This window comes from Pangasianodon hypophthalmus, chromosome 9 (assembly GCF_027358585.1).
Source record: "Pangasianodon hypophthalmus isolate fPanHyp1 chromosome 9, fPanHyp1.pri, whole genome shotgun sequence".
NCBI classification, from domain to species: domain Eukaryota; kingdom Metazoa; phylum Chordata; class Actinopteri; order Siluriformes; family Pangasiidae; genus Pangasianodon; species Pangasianodon hypophthalmus.
This window is the reverse complement of record NC_069718.1, coordinates 18,401,229-18,429,108: the sequence shown is the minus strand read 5'-3', so window position 1 is coordinate 18,429,108 and position 27,880 is coordinate 18,401,229. Positions and strand designations below refer to the sequence as shown.

Sequence of the window (27,880 nt, the reverse complement as noted above, 5' to 3'; positions counted from 1 at the left end):
TGGATGACAGAGAAAACCAGAGAACCCAAAGGAACCTCACACAGACACAAGAAAGACATAGACAATAACCTGAGCTCAGGACTGAACCTGGGACCCTGGAGCTCTGAGAAGGGAATGCTACCCAATATCTATTTATTACATTTATATTTACACATTTATAAAACTGCAGTAAAGTTAAAAAAAAAAATAAAAAAAAAGAGAGAAATTAATTATTGAATACAATATCAACAAAATGTGGTTTTAAAATCTTTATTTGACCAAAGTTATTTCTAGTGAAGCAGGGATAGGAATGCAAGTATTGTGTATTTATATATACAGTACAAGTCTTGCCAATTACCTTTTAAAATGTTACAATTTATTTCATAAATGTACATAGTATCAAGCAGAAGCATTCGTTATGCACGCCAAGACAGATTTGCACTTCATTTCACCCATTACACTCACTCAAATAACTGTAATTAATCATTACATACTAAAGTAGACAGAGGTGATTTTTAGGTCTAGATATATTTTTAACTGTTAGCTAATAAGAGCAACATTGTACAAAACAGATGCAGTAGTATCTAATTAACCTTTTGATCACAGTTGCAACTTCTTATTAGATATTATCAAACAGTCATACTCCTTTGAAAAACTTGTCTTAGCACAACCTGAGCAGCACTGACTCATTAAAGGGAAGCAGAAACATGAGCACAAACAGTAGTTATAATGCAAAAGGATTAGCAGCATTTTCATTCATTGTGGAATGGCAGATATGGATTAAAGCTGCACTGTGTCATTTTTTTTAACAATAAGGTGAACTTTTTTTTTTTTTTACATTCTGACTGCTATCAATAATGTAGATTCTCTGAGAAAAAGTCTGTGACTGTCCCTATGATCAAGAACTTAAACATATTTGCACCAAATGCATCAATTTTGGACAGAGGCGATTAGCTGAAGCTTCTCAGGTCTGTGAACCTGTGGGGGTAAAGTTCAATTCGATTAACACAGCGCATAGCAAAATAAACACCTTCCAAAAACAAATGACTTTTTGTGATACGTTTTCACATTAGTTCTCATTTTAATGGATTGGCCTTTTTTTTTCCCCAGACAAAATTTTATTTGCGTTCGGTTTGACCACTAATAAGAAAATAGTTAAATGTTGCACATGAAATCAATTGGCTGGTTACTTATTATTTTCAAATATAATATAAAAGCTTTTTAACTTTACTGTAATTCTGCAAATGTAAGCCATGCAACAGATTTTCCAGAGGAAGGGTTTGGGCATGTGTAAGGTTAGGGGCAGGGCTGTCAGAAGTAATATGCATGCATGAATTTGGAGTGAGGGCAGAGAGAGAGGGTGGATTCCTCACCTACTGGTTTTTTAGCTGTTATCTAACGTTTGCTAAATAGAACTGCACAGTGCAGCTTTAATTTTTTTATGTAAGCAGTCCTACTTATATATGCAATATTAACATATTAAAATGAGCTTAAGGAAAATTATTCATTCAAATATCTACCCAAAGTGTTTGCAGAGCATTTACAGTTAAGCAAGCTTTTACATCTGAGCAGTGTAAACTAAAAGCAAACCAAAAAATTACATAAAGAGACAAGTACATCATCTGTTCCAGTATTCATTCACTGATCCGTTTCAGAGAGAACAAGAAAAAATAGAAATGGACCTGAATGTACAATGTTTAGTTTTTTTACTGATTAGTTCATTAGGCAAATCTAATTAAAATGTTATATAGGCTACAATTCTATGACAATCAGAGGGTTGACTAGTCAAAAAGCATAAAATAAATGTACTGTTAAGCTACTTTAAAGCATCAACTCAACTCAGTTAGCCCTGCAACAACTAAGTAAAAACAGCAGGTCAGATGAGTTATCTCCAACTGTACAAGCAAAGTACTCTGATTTATATGAGCCATTTTCATTTTAAACCATCAACAGAATATCACTACAAGTCCACAAGTCAAAGGGAACATACTGATGTTAAAACTAATGTTTCATTTGTGACAACGCTCTCTATTTGACATACTGGTGGTCTAGAGCAAAGGTTGAGATGTGATCAACAATGAAGATGAGTAACCACGTGTAACTAAGTTAAACTGTATTCTGCACTTCATTAAAAGTAAAGTGTATTGTCAACAGACTACTCAAAAAATAAAATGAGATATCCTTCAAATTCATGTAACTCAGTAACTGTAACTGGTTGAGAACAATCTATAACTTCTGTGTTAGAGGATAAGAAATGTTTGGTCGCAGCACCCTCTGCAGTACAAAACCAGAACATTCAGTGCAGGTTCTTTTCCTCATGATTTGCAATGATCCTTCCTCTTAAAAGCCATTCTGCTTCTGGTAAAGTTTTCCATCCCTATGCTGCTGCGTTTTATTTGCTGAAGATCTATACATTCCAGTGAGCATGTGTCATTTACATGGATGTGAATATCTAAAGAAAGAAAAAAGAATCACTCCTTAACTGCAATATTCACAAAGAGCACATCATATTAGTAAAAACTACACACATATTCTAAATGATGAAGGAATGAAATGAACCAGTTCTTTTTCCTTTATACTCCCCTTATAAAAACTGTAAGCCAGTGATCTAACTCACTAACAAACAATCTGATGATTTGATATTTGTATATTAGGATGGTAATTGTGTTGTGTGTGTCGAATGTATCGTGACCAAACACCAAGAAAAATTCCTAACACATGTAAATGTATATGGTGAATAAAATGATTCTGATTCTGATTTCCACACTCCACTGCAGTGTGTAGCCCCGGGAAAATATGCATCATTTGCATCTACTTTGTATAAGGGAGAAATCAGGTAATGCTTAATGAATTTATTTTAAAACATAATTAGGACTCATAATTACAATAAATATATGATATTGTGCCATAGCTTATGAGAACCTTAAATTTTCAAATGTGTATAATGTATAAAGTAAACTGCTTACTAACTAAACTACTTACCGATAGAAATCATGCAGTTTCATCTATATACTCTGGATCTGTATCATTACACTCTTTCATTTTCTGCCTTGTAGCCTACGCTAAATACACTATATGGCCAAAAGTATGTGGACACCTGACCATCACACTCATATGTGGTTTTTCCGCAAACCACAAAGTTGGAAGCACACAACTGTACAGGATGTCTTTTTATGCTGTAGTATTACGATTTCCTGGCACTACGGGATCGTGCACAAACCTGCTCCAGCATGACAATGCCCCGTGCACAAAGCGAGGTCCATGAAAATATGGTTTGCCAAGGTTCGAGTGGAAGAACTCGAGTGTCCTGTACAGAGCCCTCACCTCAAACCCACTGAACATCTTTGAGATCAATTGAAACGCCGACTACACGCCAGGCCTCCTCGCCCAACGTCGGTGTCTGACCTGACTAATGCTATTGTGGCTGAATAGACAATTCCCCACAGCCACGCTCCAACATCTAGTGGGAAGTCATCCCAGAAAAGAGGAGGCTGTTATATTAGCAAAAGGGGACTAAATCTGGAATGGGATGGTCAAAAAGCACATGAGGGTTATGGTCAGGTGTCCACATATTTTTGGCCACATAATGTCTTTTAAAACTGCAATGTGAATAAACTAGCTAAACTCAGCTCTTGAAAAGAAAATAATAATTTTGTTTTTTAATTCTGCACATCTAAACTCTACCACCACAGTTCCAAAATCACACCTCTTCATTATGTACCACATTCTGACATGGGTATATGACAAGATATTCATGAGTACTTTCTTTAATTTGAGGTGAGAGATTAAAATGGATCAAGAGCAAGAATAAAAGCTTGCCAGTGCATGACAATGATGTTTGCAGGAGTTTAAACTGATGGGTGTGTGCTAACCGCATCCTCAATATTTAAACCTCAGTTTATTGCTCTGATCCAATACTTTGGGACAAACCTATTTCTAAGCATGACGATAATCTGAGGAAATGGGTACAGCTTTGTTTATATAATTCAAGCACTACAGAGTTTCCATTTGAAAGTTTCAAATAAAATTTATTAGGTCTATTCCAAAATGTATGTGCATAATTATTCATCACAGAGTAAAATAATCATTATCGTTTTAGCAATTTTTGTTCAGCTCTAGCTCAAAGGGTATTTTATTCATATTAATGTTATTCATATTAATAGGCTGCAGAAAAAGTCAATCGTAGAGGGCACTAATTATATGATATAAAAGACTGACTCACCATATCAGTGCCTTTGACCGAGTACTCCTTCCCTGTACTTTAGTGCCTCCAGCTGGGGTATTGACACTGGTTTTATGGCTTCGTCTGTGCGTCTCAAGGAAAACCTTCTTGGCAAATGCCCGACTGCACATGTCACATCCATGCAGAGAAAAGTTCTTAGTAACCCTCACCTCTGTGCTAGACTCCTGGCTTCTAGTGATGGGAGGTCCTTTCATGGGTTTGTGGCTCCGGGTAACATGTGGATTCTTTGGCTCTTGAGGTTTCTTCTCTTGTTTACATACTTTGGTGGGCTGTGAATGTTCCTGCTCATGATTTGTGGTGTTAAGAGACGTAAGGGCAGAATTCTTACGAGTATTCAGGTAGACTGAGGACTCGCTTTTCTTTATACCAGGCGACCAAGAGGAGTTCTGCTGACTCATTTTGGATGGAGTTGCTTGGTCTGATGTTGTTAGTGTGCTGGATGATGGACTGTGGTGCTTTCCAGAGATGTCTTCTTTTGAAGACACGCTCTTCCCACTACTATTTAGCACAACCTCAGCTGGTTTCTTCACAGCACGACTCTCCAGGATCGGCATGATCTTGGCCAGGTAGCGAGAGGACTTCTTGTGAACCACGGTAATGTGACGGATGACATCCCGCTTCCGCCGTGACTCGTATCTACAGATAGGACACCCATAAAACTTGATGTAGATGCTGTCATTACCATCCATGTGCAGCTCGGTGATGTGCTTGGTCAGGTTCTGACTGGAGCTGAACTGTCGCTTGCATAGCCAACAGTACATCTGCTTGAAGTCAAAACTTAACGGGAGGTTTCCACTGTCCTCTGTGACTTTAGGCTTTGATGGCGAGCACACTGTGCTCTTATCTGCATCAGCTGAAGAGGATGCACTGGAAGGAAGACCACTTTTTCCAGAGCAAACCTCCTCATCAGGTTCAGTCTTCATTTTGTTTTTTCTGGGGAAGACAGCACGGCTGGCGGTTGAGCCGTTTTCCAACGTGTGAACCTTATGGACAATGCGCATATGCCTCTTCAACATGACTTGTGAGCTGTATTTCCTTCTACACAGCCTGCACCGAGATGTTGTAAGGTTGACCTCTTGTTGGTCTTGCTTTGTGAAGGAGCTGGGTTGTTTTGGAGGGACTGGTGAACCCTCAAGCAAAAGTGGTTGGCCAGGTCGGGTGGCAATGTCAGGTGTAATGCAGTCTCGCTTCAGTCCTCGGTGCACCTCATCAAAATGCCGACGGACATTAGCCTTGGTAGCGAAGGACTTTTGGCAGACAGGGCAACTCTTCCCAGTAGCTGGTGGAGGATCTTCTGCACGCTTGGTCTTTACCATAGACAGCAAGCTGATGGGCACTGTGCGTGTTTCGGTGAACTTGCACAACTCCTCCAGCTTCTGCCGGTGCATCTTGCGGCAGTGACGGCGGATGCTGCTCCTTGAGCTGAAGTCCTTTCGACAGAGGCAGCAAGATATCCTTGTTTCCTTCATCTCAGGGGCAGCTTCCCCTTCATTTTCCACCCTCTTATCCTGTTCTTTGTCGCCCATTTCTTCTGATTTTGCATCTTCTCTATCTGGAGATTTATCAGATGCTGTATCCATGTCATCATCTGTGTCCTCTATGTCGTGCTGTTCAATCTTTTTCGGGGCTACAGAAGACTTGCGGCGATGCTGTTTCTGTGGTCCAGGGTCTGGCTGATGGGAATTAGTGGACATGGTCTCATTCTCATTCTCATAATCCTCAACAGACAGGTGTTGGAACACAGCATTGGGGTTGGTCTCTATTGTCTCCAGCTGAATCACATGTTCCTGCTTGTCTCTTTGTGGATAGATTGCCTCTAGAAGCTCTTTGACAGCCTGGTTCTGCTTGTTTGGTTCAGAAGAATCTGTAGAGTAAAATCACCTTAAATGATACGCTGTAAATTAAACTTAAAGCACAACTCAAGGCAGAGTAAAAGGGATTTCATGGCATTAACAAAAAAGTACCAAGTAAAAGAAGTGGAAATACTACAGAGATTTAAAAGATGGCAGAAATTTTGTATAAAATCAGGTGTGACTGGGCCTGGCTACAGAAACAGACTATAATAAAGAAATAGTTGGAGTGTTATGGGAAGTTAGAGCTGACAGAGGTGTGGAATACAAGACAGCAATACAGACCGTCTTGCTCATGGTGTCCAGAAAGGCAGTAGAACTCCTTGTGTGTGACCAGATTGGGTAGACCACGGAAAAGACTTCGGCAAAGCCTGCACTCAAAGATGGTGTCGACTTCCTTCAACAACATGTGTCTTAGCTGGGGCGTACCTGCAAAATTATCAACACAGTAGAAGACAAGAAGGTCTTATGAGGATTTGTCTCATTTCATATCAACTTGTAGTCAAGACAGAAAAAGAATGAAAAGCTTATGATATTGATGTACCTGAGCGAAAGCACTCAATTATTTGTTGAATTCCTGACTTAGAAGTCTGGAGCTGCTTTTGAAGTAGAGGCGGGTCTCCTGGCTCAATAATATGCACTGGAAAAGATGCCAAAGAGCAACTGTATTATATAAAGCTTTATATCAAGGACCAGGTTTGCAGAACAGAACATTCATAATATACAGAGAAGGGTTCAACTGACCTATTTTCCCACTGTGCTTAAAATACAGATACCAATAAAATCAAATCTATTGGATTCTTTGCCAAGTTGCCATAACTGTGGTTTGACAGTGCTGGAGCTAACAATTTAATAAAAATAAATTGAAAATTACCTGAACCAAGGTCTGAGATTTCAGCTGGCCTATATGCTCAGCTGATAGTAAGGTTCCATGGCTAACTGGCATTGGTAGAAATCATAACAACAAAGCACCAGTAATGTCACTTTCAACGTTATGCAGAGGGCTCCCGAGTGGCACCGCAGAAAAGCGTTTGCCTTATCATTGAGAGATCTCGAGTTCCACTCCTGAAGCTGCCACATCCATCTGTGGCCAGGAGTCTCTCTGGCTGGGACGGAAGGCCTACTTTCTCTCCCCATTCAATCAGAGCGACACTAGCTGATTGTGGGGGTCTATGAGCTCATGTATGAAGAAGAGGGTGGAGTGTTTTCTACAGAGTGTGTTACACTGCCCCGTGACACAGCATGATCAGCAGTTTGAAAAGATGTGGCTAGATAGATTCAAGCGTGTCTTCACATTCCCCAGTTGGTAGCTAGCTATGGAAGGGGAGAGCTATCTAGTGGGTGGGTTTCAATTCGGCAGGTGACCAATTTGGAGAGAAAAAGGGGAAATTAGATAGGAAAAAGCATGTCAATGAATGACGTGCTATTTTAAACCAATAAACATGCTGTATGCTGTTAGTGTGCGGACATAGTTTATTTGCAAGTTGCCTTTATGTTCTCTTTTAGATTGAAAATTGAGCTTAAGATCTCTTCATGATAGGATGAAACCTTAAACAGCTGCACCACTTAGTTTCCATCAGACAATGTACCTTAAATTTTCTTTTGTTTAAGAGTCCAGCATTATTAAGGTTAATGCTATTTAGTTCTTTTAAAGTTAGACCTACATGTATTTAAAAGGAACCTGGTTTTACCAGGTTCTACTACCCATTTAAGTAAGTGGTGGATCATGTATTTCCATGGATTTGTCACAGATACCCAAGACACAGTACTTCACATACTGGTGAAATGCTACTAAATAAAATAAGCATTAAAGAAAAATATATGAGCTCTGTGTTTTCTTTTAAAGAACAATTCTACCTACTATCATCACCACCTTCACCCCCCTGTAGAGACACCCCCTTTCATTATGGAATTACACTTACACTTCTCTTAGAAATAATGATATGTATGGCAGCCTTCAAACTGGGACATTTTGTATTATATGAAGATCTGAAAACTACAGGTGTACCTAAACTATGTTTCTCGTTGGCATGTATCTCAATAACAAGTTATAGCATTTTAAAGTCTGGTTACCTCCAAAAGTGATAAGGGAAAAACTGCATTTTAAAGGTTCTGTTCTGAGTCCACAATTTGCATATAATATTTTTAATATATATATTAATATTTAATATATTATTAAATGCTATTTAAAAATCCTATCCCGTAGTGTTTAATAATATATGTTGAGATATGTTCTTTATATAGAAGATATGTTTTTTAAAAAGGAATAATAATAATAATTATTATTATTATAATTGTTTTTTAATGCCCAAATAAACTGTATAGATGATTAAAATTCATTATATTTACATTATGAACTAGATCTGGAGTCCTAAATTACACTGTTATCATCTCTACATTCTCTCTTATCTTAACCTGCTTTAATATTAGCTGATATTATTTGCTGATATAATTAGCTGATACAACCACAGGCCTCCTTCTACATTTGTAACCTATTCTTTGTAAGATATATATTATCGTTATGTCATGCACACACAAAATGAACTGTATTAAAAGTAGAGTGTGTGTACCTTGCGGTTGGTCACAGCCCTCTTGTTGTGGAGCCGGCTGGCAACTGCAGTGCCACAGTGTTTCGGTCTGACAGCACTTGTCGTTGACTGGGGTCACTTCAGTGTCAGTTTCCTCCATCTTGCAGACCTCTAGAAATATACATTCATCTATTAATTCCTAATGTATTTGACAATTAAATCTCACAGTAATTTTGACAAAAGGAGAATTAGTAGTTTATATAATGTTCACTGTAAGAGAGTCAGCACTAGAGGGAGACAATTTAAGGCATTTGCAGAGGAAATTAAACTTTCATTCAAACACACTTCTAAGTTTATTCTACCAGTCACTGATATGGGTAAGGATAAAGAGCTATGCATATATGTTTTCTATAAAAGCTTAGGCTTATGTGCTGGTTTTTTTTTATTATTTTTTTTAAACCAAACTACCAAATACACCAAACTTCCTTTTTGTGTTTTCTCATACGATGCTGCTAGTGTATTCTCCAATATTAATGCTAAAATAACTGATGGTGACAATCATGCTAACTTCTGCCAGACCTAGCCACTAAAGGCATCCATCCCTTCTCTCCAGTCCCACATCCTCTATACAAATTAACGGGCACAGTCCAGTGGTGTTATTATATAGCATCGTAATCCAGAAAGTGCTGGTGAAGGAAGGAATGTCATTTTGGTATATGAAGTGTCAGTTTTTCCCCAAGCTTTAAATTAATTATAACAAAGCATTACAGTCTTCAGTTATTGGGCATTACATTAAAATTGATGTCTGTAATCGAAAATGCTGTGAGCCTACTGTTGCTAGGCAATAAGATAGCGAATTCAGAGAACAGTAGGCATATGAAGCATGCAGTATGTAACTTAGCTAGTTTCAGCAATAAAACGTTGTACACAAAAAGACTTGGAAGATATTTCTGCCTTGCTCCTTAAGTATGAGGGTTCATTAACTTTCGCAGTTTCTGTAATTAGATGTGTGAAGGCTATTGGTGCTAGATTTGGCTTTGCTGTCAAGGTATCTGACTGTTACTGATGTTTTGTTGCAGTTTTGGTTAAACTCAGCACTTTATCTCTGCTCAGTGTGACTGACTTACATAACAGAACGTGCCATGGTGACTGAGGTGTCTGTAAAGTAAGAATGCATAAAAGTGTCTGGTTTATATTTAATTTGATGGCTGCTTCATGGTCAGGAACTGGTGGCATGATGTTGGTGTTGCCACACCTTAACGTCTGGTGGGTTGCGACCACTGTCTATACCTACATTTGTTCCATGAATTCAGTTGCATACATGATATCAGATCAACTCTGCTATGCCTACAATGAGTAAATTTCTAGAATTAGCTGTATGCGCAACTGCCAAGAGGGTCTGCTCTGTAGCCTGGAGCTTGGCAGAAGTGGTAAAGTGGAATAACACTTCTACCAGTCTAAGTGTCAGGGTGTAACAATACACAAAATTCTAATTCAATACATTTTTGATACAGCAAAAATAAGCACTGCCTCAATAAAATAAAACATTCAACATCATAAAAGTACAATAATTGGAAATATAATAATGACACAGTGCTTGCATTATCCATTCAGACTTTTGGGCACTGGAAAAAGGAGTCGCAGTTTTCTTCTTTTCCTAAGACTTGGTGTTGGAAACAAGTTCAGTGTGGTTCCCAAGCTTTTCTGATTTGATGTTTTAAAACTAGCCCAATTTGGCATAAAAACCACAAACTTGCCAGCCCTGCGGATTTAACTCTCATGCAGATGTTTGCAAGGCTTAAAAATGACCGCTTCCTTATTCTGAGATCACTATACACTATTCTGTTTGGAGTGCAGAGGTCCTGCAAACCAACTGCAAAATTGTATAGCCTAGATCAGAGATGTCAACCTCAAATTCTGCCCTGGCCACGTCAGTATTTTTGTGAGCCTCTGAATGGTCGTGAACTAAGGCTATTAATTTTTAACTATCTATTCTTTCGAATAACCCGGCTCGGTAATGGAATATGATGTTTCTAGGAAAAAGAAGGTGTAACAGAAACTACTCGGCTGTATACACTATTAGGTGATAATAGAGCATAATTTAGCATAATTTATTATGCTGATTAAATTTTTTTTTAACATGCTAGGGATTACACAGACTAGTTGATTAGATTAATACATTCGCTAGTTGCCGCTATGGGGATGTCGACTAGTTGGAGCAGGGGGAGAAAAACAGCGAGGCAGACGGTAATGAAAAGCAGGCAGAAAAAAAAGCAGTCTAAATGTAATATTTCAGACTAAATGAAGCAAACTCTACAATCAACTGCACAGTATGTAAGATTATGCTGAGAATTTTTTTTTACATTTTCTTTTGCTTTAATGGAATTAATTATTGTATTAATCACTTTTGGAAAAGACTAATAGTCCACTACTTTTTCTGAGTTACTGGTCAATTAGAAAAATTAACAACTACTGTGCACCGCCATGTAAACTATGTGGCCAAAGGGTATGCGGACACCTGACCATCACACCCATATGTGGGCCTTCCCCAAACTGTTGCCACAAATGCCTTTGTATGCGGTAGCATTATAATTTCCCTTCACTGGAACTACGGGGCCAAGGCTAAACATGCTCCAGCATGACAATGCCCCTGTACAGAAAGCGTGGTCCATAAAGACATGGTGTGCCAAGGCTGGTGTTGAGGAACTCTGCACAGAGCCCTGACCTCAACAAGGCCTGTCACGGTAACTGCTTTTGCTGGACGATATATTATCCCAGAAATAATTGCGATTAAACAATATTAGTCATTTTAAGACCATTTTATGCCAGTGATATAATGAGAAAATAATAGCATAATAATGCAATTACACCCTTTCAAAGAGCAATGAACTTTTAATTCTTAAGAATATCAAAAAAAATTAAACATTCTAAATAAATAAAGCATAAGCTCTGTTAACAAAACAGAAAGAACATATTCACATGATTTACCATTCTACCTAGCGCCTTACTTAAGTTCAAGTTCACTTGTGCATTCACATCATTTTGTGCAGAAGGAAGTTGTAATATTATGTTTATGTTGTGTATATGTCTGATTAATCTCATATGTGTATAGGATGCATTTGGGTGAGTTAATTATGCCGCTAGTAAAGCGCTTCAGTTACCGGTGTTCATTCACTGGTCAGCTTCAACCACCGCGGCCAGGGAACCAACCCCAGTAGTGCACTCCCAGTGCCGGTCCCAGGCCCGGAAAAATTGGGGAGGGTTGCGTCAGGAAGGGCATCCAGCGTAAAAAAATGTGCCAAATCAAATATACAGACTGACAATCAGCTGTGGCGACCCCTGACGGAAGCAGCCAAAAGAGGAACAACAACAATCACTGTTCAGCTTCAGCTCACACAGCTTAAGCGGGACAGTCCCCAACATTACTGACTATGACTGGATTATTTGAAACACTAGAACTATTCTTTCTAGATTTTTCTTCTTCAAAAAACATTGTTAATATCTTGCGTGTCATTTTTTCAACAGTATGTTTTAATTAAAATCGGTGCTAGTGCTTGCTACACATCTTAAATTCAAATACACACAGGTTTTGCATTAGAATGTGCACTTTTATCTTAAATTCAATGAATATTTGAAGTTTGAATTTAAATTTGATAGCCCTAGAGCAGAAGAGAGGACAGAATCTGTGCGAATGGCTAAAATGTTCATGACATTCATCCTTATGTAAACAAACACACATGTAAACACAATGGGCAATATTGAGGACAGCAAAAGTGATCTAGGTCATGTCCATATATCTTACGATAAGTCTATAACTATGACCCACTAAACACCTTTGTGTTGGATGAACTGGAATGCCAACTATGTGCCAGACCTTTTTTGCCCAACATCAGTACCTGGCCTCACTCATGGTCTTGTGGCTGAATGAGCAAATCCCCACAGCCACGCTCCACAATCTAGTTGAAAGTTTTCCCAGAAGAGTGAAGTTTATTATAATAAAGCTCATATGGGTGTGATGTAATAATGTAATAATGTTCACAAAGCACTTATGAGTGTGATGGTCAGGTGTCCACAAACTTTTGGCCATATAATATACATATATATATATATATATATATATATATATATATATATATATATATATATATATATATAGATAGATAGATAGATATATATATATATATATATATATATATATATATATATATATTTGGGATACAGATATTCAGGATGCAGATATGTTACAGTCAATCACCGAATAGCACTGAAAGCTAACACCTTTTTTTATACACAGGTCTGACTGACAGCAGATAGGCGTTGATTTACCGAGCATTTCAGCACTGTGAGATGTGAGCACAGTGGCAGTCACTATGATATGGGTCTGTTGTGAACTGCAGATAGTGTGAAAATGTTGAGTAGTAGTGGACTATGGGCTGGTTCAGTATTAATTTTTGTATGTTCATGCAGGCCGAATAAAATGAAGCAGCGGGCCATATTTTGCTCACAGACATTTTGTTGTCATTTTGTGGCCTAGATCATACAATATGAAGCCATTAAGGGTTTTTTGTTCATTATGTTTTTTATGTTATTATGTTTTTATTTGGAAGATACACACTGTGAAATGTAGCCTGATTTGAAAAACTACAAACATGACCTATGACCATATTTATTAAAAGATCCTATAGTAAAATTTCTTCTTCCTGAGTATTTGGGTAGTGTGTTACACTGTTACATACATCTCATATGTGAGTGTCAAGTTTCTGCCTTCAAATGCTGTTTCTGGAGCTACTAGACATAGGTGTGTGTAGTCGTAATGTGTAGTTCTTTGAAATAAAGTCAAACTAGTACAGACAAAAATGTTAATTAATAACTACTTAATTAAATTCATTTAATTTATTATTAATTACTCTGCCTAAAGTTGGAAGAGAGGTATTTTTTGACTAAAATGGAAAAATGATTAGTGAAAAGAAAATTTCTTTTAGACTGCAGCCACCCCATCTTTGCTTCCCCAGTTCTTTGCCGTAAGACTGCTAGTGAGTCACCTGTCTCCCGGTGTTGTATCAATAAGCACACAAACCTGAGGTTAGGCCTAACATGGTGGTAACACCAGAATTAGCTGTAGACCATTCCCCATTGGCCTGCTGTAATGACTACAAAATTCCCCTAAAAACAGTAGGATTAATTCATTTGCTGTACAGAGCACCAGTGATCTCTTACATTAATGACTAACCTTCTGTTAAAAAATGATCAGAATAATTAAATGTGTTACATTCGTTACACTGAAATCATTCAAATCTCTGAGCCACTGATTCATTCAAATTCAACGTAAAAATATATGTAAATAATCTAATCACCCAACATTCTTCCAAAGGCCACGGGTAATTTGTGACCTTAGTATCATAACGTTCTATCTGGCATTTTGGTCATGCAGGTTCAGCATGTAAGCTTCGTCACTGGAACATATTTCATTTGAATTTTCCCCCATTTTTAGTTTAGTTTAATTTAATTTCAAAGGAAACATATTGTACCTTCGATTTATGACACCTGAATTTATGACACCTGAAACATCGTTCCAGATGTTTCAGACACGTTTAAAGCACTTGTGAAGTGTACGCCCTACTAAACTGTAAATGCCATGAACACTTCCTTACAGTCAAGCCTTCACTGATTGTCAGGAGCTCAAAACCACTTTTCACTCAGACAGAAATCTTAAAGCACCATGGTCCCAAACTGCTAAAATCATCAGATCAGTAAAAGTCATTTTGAGACTAATAGCAAGAAAACTCACCACATTACAAGACAGAACCGATGTACCGTAAACCATCTTCAAGCCTGTGCGTTGTCTGAGCCTTTTCGAATTAAATGGACTTTAAAAGCATCCACCAAATTAATCATTGTAATAAACTGTAATAAATGTAAAAAGGAGAATTTGAGTTTTCATTTGTCACTTATTAATAAATCAGAAAAAATTCTGATAAATCAGAAAAGAAATTAGTTATAATCAGAGTAACGCCAGGTAAAATCAATGAGCCAGTGAGCAGAGGCTTTCTGGACACCCAACACACACACACACACACAGACACCAATGCATCTCTATATCTCCAAATATACGCTGACTTGCTTGCTCACACACACTGGCTGGAAACAGTGTGGATATGGAACCATATGGGCCCTCCACAAAACCTAATCAGTCATATTCATAAATCTAACAGGTTGTGAACTAGCAGGTGCATGCCATAGAGTTGGTGGTGTGTGGTTGCTGAGCACTGAAGGCTCTTCCAAAGAACTGGCAAGCTTATTTTTCCTTTTCTTTATTTACCTGCGAGGAGAAAGCTTTAGCTGGCGGAGGCCTTTTTTGTCCCTTTTTTTAGCAATTGACTGGCTGCTAATGTTATGCTAAAACGTCAATGGAAGCAAACCGAGAGTAACACACAAGCACACCAATACACCCCAATTCCAGCAAATGTAAAATCCAAGCATGATCGACTGGTCATAAATACCTAGACTTTAAGAGTAACTTTATTTAAGAAAAAAAAATGTGCTTCGTTTTGTTTAGGAAAAGATATGCTCCCTCTCCTGACTGTGACCCTGCCTAACAACACCCCCTCCACCTTCCCGCCATCCAAACACCTGTCCATCAACAATTTTGTGAGTTGTTGGGTCCGTTGTTAAAACGCTGAAGCCCCCGATGCAGAATATCAGAAGTGAGAACCTCGTTATGATTCTTGTCATGAGGCATCTATTTGTGTCTAAAGACCTAAACTAATTCACACTAAAATCCATCTAGAACAGGATATTTCACAGTAATACTGGTAAAAGCAGAGAGGATCACCCTTGTCACAATCAAACATGACACTTTTCCTTTACAATAACAACAAAAAGTTGGGTTTGATATGAAAAACCTTATCAGTGATGAGCATATGTCCCAAGCTGCCCTCTACTGCACACTTTAACAACATTACAGTAAGCAATGCAACACACAGGGTTCAAAGTAAAGTAAAAATACTAAACCGATTTCTAAAAATCCACTTCACAATCATGCTGGTTACGTAAGTGACATTATAACGAGCGGACAAAACTTCCATATCCAGGTGAATTTCAATGGACGCACCTGCACTGTCTTCAGTCCGCCGTGTTGCAAGAATCAACCTAATGAGAAATAAGCTATTCAAGATCATAATGTAGTGATCTGACCCTTAAAACACACTGAAGGAGCACGTGGAACAACTTCAATAGGCACTTCCACTTGACAAGGTCCATCGCAGTGTGTGAGTGGGTGGCTGCTTTATAAAATGGAAATCTTCCATGCAGCCTACAGCATTGTCTGAGCTCTTATAGAAGACACTGGCACTGGCAGTGGCACGGTGAAGCCATGTCCTGTGCCCAACACACCAGCTCTGCCCAAGACTAAGCGCTACCACACTGAACACTGTCTCTGAATAGTATGCAGCACGGACGCGCTGTGTTCAGAAGCTTCCATTAGTGTGAGGGTTTGAAAGAATTCGCACCCGCTCGAGTCACATGACCGGAAAACAATTTAAAATGACAGACTGCCTGGATTAGAAGACGTTCGTAATTGATTAAACGAGACTGGAGGAGCTAAACAGGCTCACAGATGAGGCTTTCCACCTCGCACCAGGCATGAACTTTCCTCTAACCCATGGCCGTCTTTGTCAAACAAATAAATGACAACTTAAGTAGGCTACAATCACGCCGAATCCAGCTATAACACTGTGAGAAAGCTGCGCCACTAATCTGGTAGTGATCGGATGAATCAGACAAGTTAATAGTAAGTGGAATGCTGACGGATGTCGCCGAGTGGCCATAAGGCACATCCATAGCTGAAAATGCTCCAAAGTGCTCTCGGGCGTCGGAGTGAGAGAGTTTCCCAGTTGTGTGTGCCATCGGCTAGCGACGCCTACGCCGCGGATGACCATGTGCGGCTTTCTGTGCGATAACGCATGAAGCCCCGCGACAACTTCCACATCGCCAACTCCACCACCGCGTAGCTACACAATAAACACGCGGCCAAGACGAGAGCACGTTCCGCTCGGCGTAGGAGGAATCGTGTGTACGTTTCCGCATTAGACAGGTTGTTCTGCTGTATCGCTGAGGCTAAAACCTGCCGGATAAGGTGGCGTGCACCATTTGCGTTGATGGCCGTTCTGCGCAACACGGGAGCCATCGAGGCGCAGGCACGAAACACAAACCCACCCGAGTTAGCAACTTTTTTATCGCCTGCTGCACCAAATTTCCTGTACAACTGTTAACGTTCCCACAGAATGGTTCATCCGATCAATGTCTTTGCACTGATAAAGCCTACCACGGCCCAAATCTGCCCTGTTCCAGGCCACGATGTGAGCCAGATTATCTTTGATCACGGGAGAGTCCATCTTTTTCAGAATGGTGTAGAGCGGCTTTGAGAAGCCTCCACGCTCAAGAGCTGCCGCTTCCCAGCGAGTGCAGCGTAAAGGCGGGCTGAGCTGAGAAGCCGATACAAAGACCGAACACACCATCCATCCATCAACCTGCGCGGTCTGGAGCCATTTTCGCGTGTTTACACGGATTAAAACCGGAATAAACTGGGCCGAGTGGGCTCTAATGTAGGACATGTGTGTGTTTGTGAAAGTGCTGCGCTTTGCGGTGCTGTGCTGTGCCACATCTTCCCTGAAGAAGCTTTGGCGCACAGGTCTGGTGACCCTTCCGGCTTTACGCGTCCTTCTCGGCGTCTTTATTTCGACGCGAGGCCTCGTGATACCGTCTGCATATATTTCTAGCTTGAATCCGCCTAGAGATATCATTAGCACGCTCGAAATTGAACCGGGGAGTTAACGTGAGCTTCGGGAATAAGTGCGTTTTCCCCCGGCCGCACAGCCAGCACGCTCGGTGACGCCATTTTTTTCTGCTCAGAGCAGCCACGCTCGGTGAGGAAGCGAAGCCACTCGGGTCCGCTACGCGATGTCGGGCCCAAAGTAGAAACCCGGCGCTTAAAATGATTGTAGAATGTGTCGCTGGATGGTTCTTACCTTTGTTAAAAGGCTCTACGTAGCGTCGGCTTTCGCGAGGTACAACTTTGGAGTTCCGGCGGCGGATTTAGCCGAGTGGCTGTGGAGACGGCGGCTGTGGCTGTATGGCTGCTCTCTCTCCGGCGCTGTCTTTGTGCACTGACCGGACTCCTCCAAACGAGGCGGCTGTTGCGCAAAGGCGCAGTTTGAACGCTCGCGACCGCACAAACGTGACCGTGTTCTCACTCGCCGTTTTGGACGAACCGACAGCCGAGTCCCTCAGTCACTCCAATTAAACATTTTTTGTCATTTTAAAAGCGCGTTTATTTCCTCAATTTGCTTTGATTCCAGTAAGCCAGGGAAACTTTTCCCGGAGTTTGGAGTTTAGCACAGAAGACACCTTCAACTCTGTGAAATGATGATAAGCTGCAGAAAACCGCAGGCTGCGTTTCACCTCTCTTACCAACACACCAGTTCTGATTCCAGCTGAATCAATTCACTTAAAGTTACTCCACTTTTTTACTGAATTTTATTACTCAAAGTATGTTGATTAGCCTAGCAAGTACTTAAACGTCTTTCAGTGAGATGAGTTCTTGGTAAAATATTCCTGCACAGATAGTTGTTGGAGTGTGTGTGATGGTCTCTCCACCTAGCACCAGGCACTGGGTTACTTCTGAGTCTGAAGTCTGGCAAAATAAGTCTGGTCAAATCCTCCAAGACTACACATGCAAACTTCCTAAAACTAGGAAAAGTTCATAAGTTGAATACTAGCGATGTTGCTGAGGAGTCACACCACTTATCCACTGCTTAAGAGTTTCTTCCTCCAGCTGCATTGCCCTGGAACCTGCAGGTGAAACAGTCTGCTGCTGAACACCAGCATTTAGCTTGTCCCAGTAAAACCCAGTGTTATTTTAAAAAGGCACGACTTTGAATATTGCTCATTAGGAGACCTAGGTGTAATGACTGGAGTCTGATTGGAGATTAGAAATGGTTGCTAGAACTGTGATGAACCCTTTTCTAAAGCTACAGCTGGGCCACATTTTTGCCAAAAATTAAAATGCTGCACAAACATTAGATTTATTTATTTATTTATTTTTCATTTAGACCAAATATATGTTATGTCACTTATTAACTGTAATTACACTCCTCACAAGACCACTTGATGAAATGATTAACAAAGTAATTATTTATATGTTATTTAAACATTTCATATTTCCAAAAAAATTAATTTTTATTCAGAAGTAATTCTGACTAATGTTTTTAGACCTAGAATATTACTGTAGCCTATATAAACTACTAGGAACATTACCAGTAGATAGATTTTCATATTATATATATATATATATATATATATATATATATATATATATATATATATATATAAACACATCCCCATATTTTAAATATTAGCCAACTAACAAGTAGAAAACATGGATCAAGAACTATGCTCTTGATTAGATAATCGACTTGATGTTTATTTCAAAATCTGGGTGTTTGAAAGTGAACAGGGCCATTAGTACTCCCTGCTGGAGCAAGAAAGCACTAGTGCAACAAAGTGACCACAGTTGTTGTTTTCTAAAACAGTAATGTTAGACAACATAATAGAGCATGTTGATTACACTTTCAGTTAATTGAAATGTTGTTGAGATGTAAGCTATCAGCCATAGGATTTTATTTATGTTACTTGTTCATGTAACACATATAATTGGCATTGCAGTGTCAGTGTATTCAATATACACTTATTCAAGTGGACTGGCATCTTGTCCAGTGTGCAGTCCTGCTTTTTGTCCAATATTCCATGGACTGGCTTCAGATACAGGGCCCTGATCAGGATAAAGCAGTTACTGAAGATGACCAAATTATTCAAGCGATGCATCCTGACATCCCAATGACGTTCTCTCCACTACCTCATAGTGACATTAGGTTATTACAGTGTCGGAGAATTCAGAAGAATTTAGTACACATTTTCTTGTGTATTAGAAAGTGAATTAGAGAACTAAGCACAGTTAATGCCTCAAAAATGTCCATGTTAAAGAAGTTCTTTTTGTGAAGTGGCCTTTAAAGAAGCATCTGGTAGAAATGGAGCTCTAGTGGTTACAAGGTGAAGCACAAGTCATTTATGTACTCTTAACCTACAGGCATGCCCATGTACACAAAGTGTGTCTGTGATCTATATGGTGTCCAATGGACTTTATCGACATTAGTTAGGTTGCTAGCTAATATTCAATGTCCTAGCTAACTTTCAAATCTAACTGTCAATCACAAACCCATCCCATTAAATTTACAGGAAAAAAAATATGTACAATTTACAGAACTTTGTTAGCACAGCTTGGTCAGTTGGCACCAAGCCTTTCATGATCTTAGCTTGTTTTGTTAGTGAAATGGCCTTTGATAGCATTGTTTCCAGTGTTAGTTAACCTAGCTAGCTACACACTCAGCTAGTCAGGTGTGTCTCAGCTAGCAAAGTTACCACACTCACTTAATCATTTTGCTATGTTATCAATAAGGCCTTTGTTAGCTTTTTTTTTTTTTTTTTTTTTTTTTGCGGTAGTTAGCATAGCTAATTATCCTACAAGCTCCATAAAAATCCATATCACACCAGACTCTGTACCCATGCCACCTCTTTAACATTGTTTTATCTGGCTAGTTGACTAAATCATGAGTGATGTCACATAAAGGTAGCCAGTGAATCAAACATTAATTTGTAAGTTTAGTGATCACATGTGTAAGGAGTGTAAGATGGAGTGAATATAACAAATGTCATAGAGGATCTTTTTTTTAAAAAAAAAAAAAGGTTTATTAATTATTTTGGTTGATATTGTAACATTAATACCTCATAGTGCTTGAGTCTCTGGTTCGATCCTGAGCTTGGGTTATTGTCTGTGTGGAGTTTCTCATGTTTTTCCAGTGTCTACATGGGTTTCTTCCAGGTTCTCCTGTTTCCTTCCACCTCCCAAAAATATGCAATGTGGATTGGTGATTCTAAACTACCTCTATTGTGTGTGAGTCTGTAACTGTGTGTTCAGGGTGTTCTGCAATGGACTGGCATCCCATCCAGGGTGTATTCCTGCCTAGTGCTGACTGGGATAGGACCAGGATAAAGTGGTTACTGAAGATGAATGAATAAATAAAAATATGAACTCTTGGACCTGTAATTGTAATATAAAGGTGTACTATTTTGGTAACCATTTGTAGATCCTGAAAAGGCAGAAAATTATGACTGTATTCTAAGCAAAAGAATACCAGTTAAAAAATGAAAGTATCTAAGCTCTCAAGTTGCTCAGTGTACACATCGCACAACATCTACAGAATAATAAGCAATTCTATTAAGTTTGACAGTGGCTTCAGATGACAAAATTATTGAACAAAGCATCACTTATCCACTGCAGCCAAATTCAAAGAACGCTGATATTAAAGATCAGAACACATGAATACAGAACTGTTTTCTTTCAACATTTAAACTCCTGTTAAATAAGATTCATTGTAGATGATCAAGCGTCATATGCAACATCCCGAGAATCTATGACAGTTTATTAACATACATGCCTTTACAACTTGGATTCTTTTTGTCTGGCCAATGATATCATTTTTAATTGTACTTCAATATTTAATGGAGCATTTTACACATTGACTGTCTGTATTGATCACGGTTAAAATGATGTAGTATCGGTGGTCTTACATTTCACCCTTCTTTCCCAGGCAGACATGAGCTCAGTGAGGAAGTGGGAAGTTTGTTAGGGCTCTCTTGGAAATGAAGGTGTTACAGCTGGCAGCAAAACTGTATTCCAGTGGAGTGGAGCTCATGGAGAAAGTTGTCTGGCCCTGTGCCTTTCTCTGTCTAACTATGCATCTCCAGCAGATTCTGTCTGTAGTACGTACAGCAGTCATGGTGTACATTTTTGTTTTATCCATGGGGCCATGGTCAGCCTCAGACATGTCATGTTCCCTGAGCAGCACTTTGGAACTGAACTTACACTTGCACAGGCTGCAGAAAAACAGACCTTTCATCTACAGGATGGTCCCTTCAACATCCTTCCCTTGTTATTTTTATTTTTCTCTATAAATGTGCCACATCGTGAGTGGATGGTGCTTCTTTGACAGGATTTAAACTAGGCTGTTGGAGGGATTCAGGTAAAGTCACAATGAACATCCTTTTTAGTAAAGGATTCTTTCCTACACCTCTCACCAGCAGATGACAGTGGTTCCTCACAGACTGCTGCATTTTTCTTGGCTTTGTTTGTAGACAAAAAAATAGTTATGGTCAGTGTTCTTTTATCTTCCCAGCATTGCTTGAGAAATGAACATCCACTCACACACTGCAGCAAACACTTCAGAAAAACCTTCCTCCTTATTTTCTCTCCTTGTCCAAGCTTACCACTCAGCACCTCCTGGGAGGATAAACATGGTTTACTGGGAGCAGACTCAGATCCAGCATTCCATGGATCCAGAAAATAAATAATTTTCTGGTTGTATACAGTATAATAACCTTTGGAGGTCATTTTCTACTTCACATTTGAGAGCGCATCATCCGATCTGCTCATGGCCCTCTTGGGAACCTGGATCTTCATTATGAGGTATAGGATTTATCTTTTCTTCAGTATGTGGCTGTTAGACCTTTGTGAGATAGATAGATAGATATGTATGTATATAATAAAACCAGAGCTAAATATATTAATAAACTATGTGCATCATAAGTTTTCTGTATCTAACAAATATCCAACATACACTATATCAGCCACTTTAATGGGAACACCTGCACACCTGCTTATTCATGCAATTATTCAGTCAGAAAATCAAAAAATCATTCAGCTACAGGTGAAGAGCTTCAGTTAATGCTCACATCAAACTTCAGAATGGGGAAAAATGTGATCTCAGTTACTTTGACTGTGGCATGTTTGTTGGTGCCAGTTGAGTTGGTTTGAGCCCATCTGTTTCAAGGTTTGATACATTGTGTGTTCCAAGATGCTTTTCTGTTCGCCATGGTTGCAAAGAGTGGTTATTTGAATTACTCTAGCCTTCCTGTCAGCTTGAACCAGTCTGGCCATTCTCCTCTGACCTCTCTCATCAACAAGTCATTTCTACTCACAGAACTGCTGCTCATTGAAATTTTTTTTTTTTTTTTTTTTGCACCAGTCTGTGTAAACTCTAGAGACTGTTGTGTGTGAAAATCCCAGGAGATCAGCAGTTTCTGAAATACTCAAATCAGCCCATCTGGCACCAGCAGCCATAACACCATCACAATCACTGAGATCACATTTTTTTTTTTTTTGAGATCACTATTCTTACATTTGATGTGAACATTAACTAAAGCTCTTGAACTATATCTGCATGATTTTTTTATGTATTCCCCTGTTGACTCATGATTGGATGATTGCATGAATGAGCAGGTGTACAGGTGTTCCTAATAAAGTGGCCAGTGAGTGTATACTAAATAATGCTTCCTTGAGAAAGAAATATGCAAAGATTTCCAGTAATAGTGGTGTATTATAGTTGTGAAAGTAGGGGTAAGCCTTTATTTCCAGTAGAATTCACAAAATAAAATGAAGAAAAATCCTATCTCATACTAAAATAGTGAATAAAAAAGTGAATTCTCTTACTCATTAATATTTAAGCCTACATGAAAGGACAAAACACTTTTCTTTCTTGGCATCAACAATGAACACACAGGCATATCTAGACAAATTTGCAATGATTATTGTAATGTCAAGGAATTGTTTAGGTTAAATTATGAAATTGATTTAAAGTGGCCATTGTTCCAAGTTCCAAGTACCTTTTGTTCTGAATAACCTTTGACCTCTGAAGCAGGTGAAAAGTGAAGTAGGAAGAAAAGGTTTAGCTTTGACTCATATCCTAAATGAGATTCCTTACATCTGATCAGCTTAGAATTTCACAGCAATAGAATGACAATAGAAACAATACAGGGAAGTATTTTTGACCATGTTCCCATTTCAGTTTGGCCACAAGCAACATGGATAACTTGAAAGAAAAAAAAGAAAAAAAGAAGAAAAAAAAGCATTTTTGCTTGATTCCAGACTGGAATTTATATTTTCCTCTAAATGTTCCCGAATTTAAAAAAGCCAATAAAACTACAAAATCTAGCTGCTAATATGTACTGTCATGATATGCAGTTAACTTTACCACAAATAAAGTTATGCACTGAGGCGGAAGTAATTTTGAAAGTTTTGAAAGTCAAAATGTAGTTAACTTAGAAACTGAGCTTCATGCATGTGAAATGCAATTATCAAACTCTTAGGCTTTATGGGGCCATCATAATCCTTTTTTTTTTTTTTTTTTTTCGTTTTACCCACTTGTACCACCTGCTGACAGATGAAGTCTGCAACTCTTTCAAAAGACTGAATCTATAAGAAGTTGCAATATTTCTCTTTTTGTATAATCCATTATTCAAAAAGATGTCTGGTCCCCAGAAAATGCTAGCACAGCCACCTAGGTATTTCTAGATAATTCTAAATCTTTTTCCAAATTGCACTGGATCACAGTCTAGCCTTTTTTGGGCAACTCTAGATGCACTTTTCCTTGTTTTTCTTGGGTATTAGCCTTCAGATCTTTTGTGCCCCCTCACGTACAGGCCAGGGTTATGCAGAGATCTCTGTAGGTTGAATGGGGCTCATTTACTCCTCTCATAAACACTGTAGTTCCTTCAAAGTGAATAATGGATTCTCTGTGGCCTATCTCATGTCTCCTTGTTCATGCAAATAATTTCCTGGGAAGTGTTCAGCTGGTTTGTTACACCTTACAGACAGGTGACAAATTAAAGGAAAAACCATCATAATGCGTCTTAGATGTTGGGCCACCACAAGCTGAAAGAACACCTTCAGTGCACCTTAGCATAAATTCTCAGGAACTCTGGATGGACCATTATTCTGAAAAGATACTCCCACAATTGGTGTTTAGAACAAACAATTTGGAGTTTGGATAGTGGTGGAGAGCCTGTCTAACATGTCTGTCTGAAATCTCCCATAGGTGTTCGATTGGGTTGAAATCTGTTGACTGCAAAGGCCATAGCACATGACTTACGTCATTTACATAATTATCAAAACATTGAGCTCATGAGCCATCATGCCCTGTAGATGGGGACATTTTCACCCTGGAAGAGACCACTTCGATCAGGATGGAAATGTTTCATCAGAAGATGAAGGTGATCAGTCAGAAAAACTTTGTATTGTTTTGAAGTGACCCTTCCCTTTAAGCAGACAAGTGGGCCCAAACTATCCCAAACCATTCCAGCCAAATGCCCACAGCATTACAGAGCCACTGGTGATTCTTTTAAATTGTCACTCATCTGAGTGCGTTTTCCAAAAGTATCTCCTTAATACCATCTTAACAACATTCTCAAATTAATAAGCATTTCCCAACACCCTTCTTGACTAAGTAGTTTGCAAACTTGTATATAAGTTACTAAGTAAACTTGGCCACTCATTTATTACCTAAGTACGTGTTTTATGAGTCTTGCATGCAGTTCAACCTCAAAAAGGCAGAGGCTGCAAATTTTAGGATAAAAAAAAAAAACAGCCTCAGATACATTTGCCCAATCTTAGGTTTATTATTATTGTTGTTGTTGTTCAGCATTTTCACTCTTCATTTTTTCACTCTTTCTTACAAATTTAGCTTACACATTGATCAATGATATAAAAAATATTGGAATCCAAATGATGAAGAAGATGATAATGATTGTGCACCAGCAGTGGAGACTGTGGAGTCTATCAAGTGAAGTTGTTTGTCTTCATGCTGTGATGCAACCAAATATAAACCCATTCGACCATCTCAGTGACAGCAAGAAGTGGTGTGCCCAGCTTATTAGTCTTATTAGAATATTTCATTTGTTCCTTGGTGCACAATAAGTGGCCACAGCATTACTGTACTACCCTGATACCAAATGAGTAATGGCACACTGATGAACTGCACTAACCACTTCATTTGGCCCACATATCACTGAGGAATGACAGCAATGAATTAATCAGAATCTGGCTCCCATTACACAGCCATAACTCATCCTTGATGAGACTGTATGTTTACAACTGGGCCACTTTTGGCAAGAAAGAAACAAACATTTGGGTCATTTTTGGCCCACACTACAAATGCTGTTAAAAACTTTAAATGTGACTGCTTAACTTTGGGCACCTTTTTGGACCACAATACACTTGTCATTGCCATAAACAGCCCTTATGTGCATGTTTGGCCTTCTTTACTATAGTTTCTCTATGGTTTCAAATACACTGTAGTATTGTAGGTAGTGGTCAAAATGCCTACAACTTGACAGTGATTATTTAAATCAGCTTGAGCGAGATATGATTCATTACATCTGCATGCATTGTACATACACAATAGTTCAGTCAGATTTGTGATTTGAACTCATGGTTGTGGAGGTACCAGGGCTTACGTCAAGGGTTAAAGCTGTAACCCAGTGATTCGATATGGCCACACCCCTTATGATAATAAAGATAAATTTGGCCTGGTACAGGAGAAACCTGCAGAATTGTTGCCCTGAGCGTGCTGTGTGAATTCATTGGTGCAGTGACCCTAATGTGGAAGGCTGGGAGGATGAAGACATAGAAATGCAACAGCAGAACATTGCACTTCCTGACCAGGGGAGTGAGAGGGGCAATGCCATGCTGTAGTGGAAGCAAAACCAAGAGAGTTCTCATGCAATGTGCAGTCCTTGTGTTATGTCTTGGTCAGAATAGGCAACCCACGGTTTATTTATTTGAATATAAGCTAACATTTTACACTTGCTTTGTTCATTATGCAAGAACGTTGTTACCAATATTGAAGGCCGTTTTATGTCGTTCCTCTAAAAGCAGGTTTGCGCTTAATATTAGTATCAATTTTCCTCATTGCCCCCCGATGGCTGTTGAAACTTCTCTTTTCTATTAGCACCTAGCTGCCATTGATTTATTGGAAATCACTGTTTGACTGTACAGGTTGCACCCACAATCTCTGTTCAGTGTCATCCTTTTTAAATGTTTTTTTTTTCCTGCATGCCATGCCACGAGGTTTAGAAAACAGTGCCACTTGTTCTATCTCTTCTAGTAGTTAATTTCTGGTTTCAGAAGGTAATTTCTGCTGTAAACTGATTACACATACAATATCATCTGCCATTTAAAACCATCAATCAACACATATTTATACTTTTTCAGCTGCTGATCCATGTAAAGAATTTGCCTCCAGACCGCTGATCGATTTAATTAGCATTTCGTCACACACTCAGGCTAGGATGAAGTCAACAAAAAATTCTTAGAACTTGTTTATTTAAATTTCTGTTAATGCAGACTTTTGAGAAACACTTTCAAAACAGGCTTGTACGTAACAAAAACCGTTCATTAAGTTTTTTGCTATTCACTAAGATTCATTGTTATCAGTAAACACAGTGATACTCACTATGGATTACCGTGGCTAACTATGGTTTTACTATATGTGGTAGTTCATATTTTCTGTATTGTATGTTCTGTATTCTGCATGCTAGGTATCTTATAAAACCAAGCATTCATTCAACAATTGTGTTCTTGGCTTATAAATAACTTCTAGCTAGTTAACTAACAGTTAGATTAACAATATGTGTTACCAACAGTAACAATATATAGCCATCTTGCCATGTCATTTTAACTTCACATGGTCACGGCTGCCAACATTTATTAGCTAAATATGTACTTATAAGAATATAGCTCTTTTAACATGAATACTGCATAGACATTGTATAACCTAATTTCCCTTCAAGCAGACTCTTGTGAAGATAGAAAAAAAGACATATAAAACATGTAAATCATCTTTTTGCAACGCTGAGTTAGTGACGAGGAAACAGGTACTGCAACAATTTGCCTATGTGACAGAATCTGAAGATCAGGTAAAGAACCTAGAAGAGAAGTGAGAACACGCATATGGTAAATTTCCAGACATAAACATATGTTGCACAGGATGTGTGTACCACGCAAGTTCAAACAACCTGTATGTGCCATTTTTCTTGAAGTTTGTGTGCACATAGTAAGATGATGAGATTGCTGTTAGTCAGTTAGTCACCTTATCTGTTAGTCACCTTAATGGAAAATAAGACTATGGACAACAACATGGCTGATGTAGGTATTGTCACTGATTTTGCAGATTGCAGGAGTAAGACTTGGTTGTGCCAGATCACATCTTTGTATCTTTGTCTTGTGTTTAATAGCTCATCGTGTGTTTTCGGTAGTGTATGACAGGTGCACTGTCGTACAGTGCAACCATTAAGCACCAGAGGGCTTGAAATAAGCTGAACAGTGAAAGAAA

General features: G+C 38.8%; 1 protein-coding gene across 2 annotated transcripts; it reads right to left on the bottom strand.

Moving 5' to 3' along the window:
- Nucleotides 1-235: 235 nt before the first annotated feature.
- On the bottom strand, nucleotides 236-18,288 carry znf800a (zinc finger protein 800a). Of its 2 annotated transcripts, none has more exons than XM_026919711.3 (6): nucleotides 17,627-18,288; nucleotides 8,643-8,771; nucleotides 6,617-6,712; nucleotides 6,358-6,501; nucleotides 4,202-6,086; nucleotides 236-957 (listed from the first exon to the last, which is right to left on the bottom strand). In XM_026919711.3, exons 2-6 carry the CDS (start codon nucleotides 8,758-8,760, stop codon nucleotides 930-932), a joined length of 2,271 nt encoding a protein of 756 aa, XP_026775512.2. In that variant the 5' UTR covers nucleotides 8,761-8,771; nucleotides 17,627-18,288; the 3' UTR covers nucleotides 236-929. The 2 variants fall into 2 exon arrangements, with proteins under 2 accessions (XP_026775512.2, XP_053092769.1); XM_053236794.1 differs by having other exon boundaries at nucleotides 236-2,431; nucleotides 17,627-18,286.
- Between the last annotated feature and the right edge of the window lie 9,592 nt (nucleotides 18,289-27,880).

Coding starts and splice junctions, on each gene's coding strand:
- znf800a (XM_026919711.3), bottom strand. CDS start 8,760: ATGGAGGAAACTGACACTGAAGTGACCCCAGTCAACGACAAGTGCTGT. Junction 6,713..8,642: donor GGGCTGTGACCAACCGCAAG/GTACACACACTC, acceptor CATCTTTTCCAG/TGCATATTATTGAGCCAGGA. Junction 6,087..6,357: donor TGGACACCATGAGCAAGACG/GTCTGTATTGCT, acceptor TTTACTCTACAG/ATTCTTCTGAACCAAACAAG.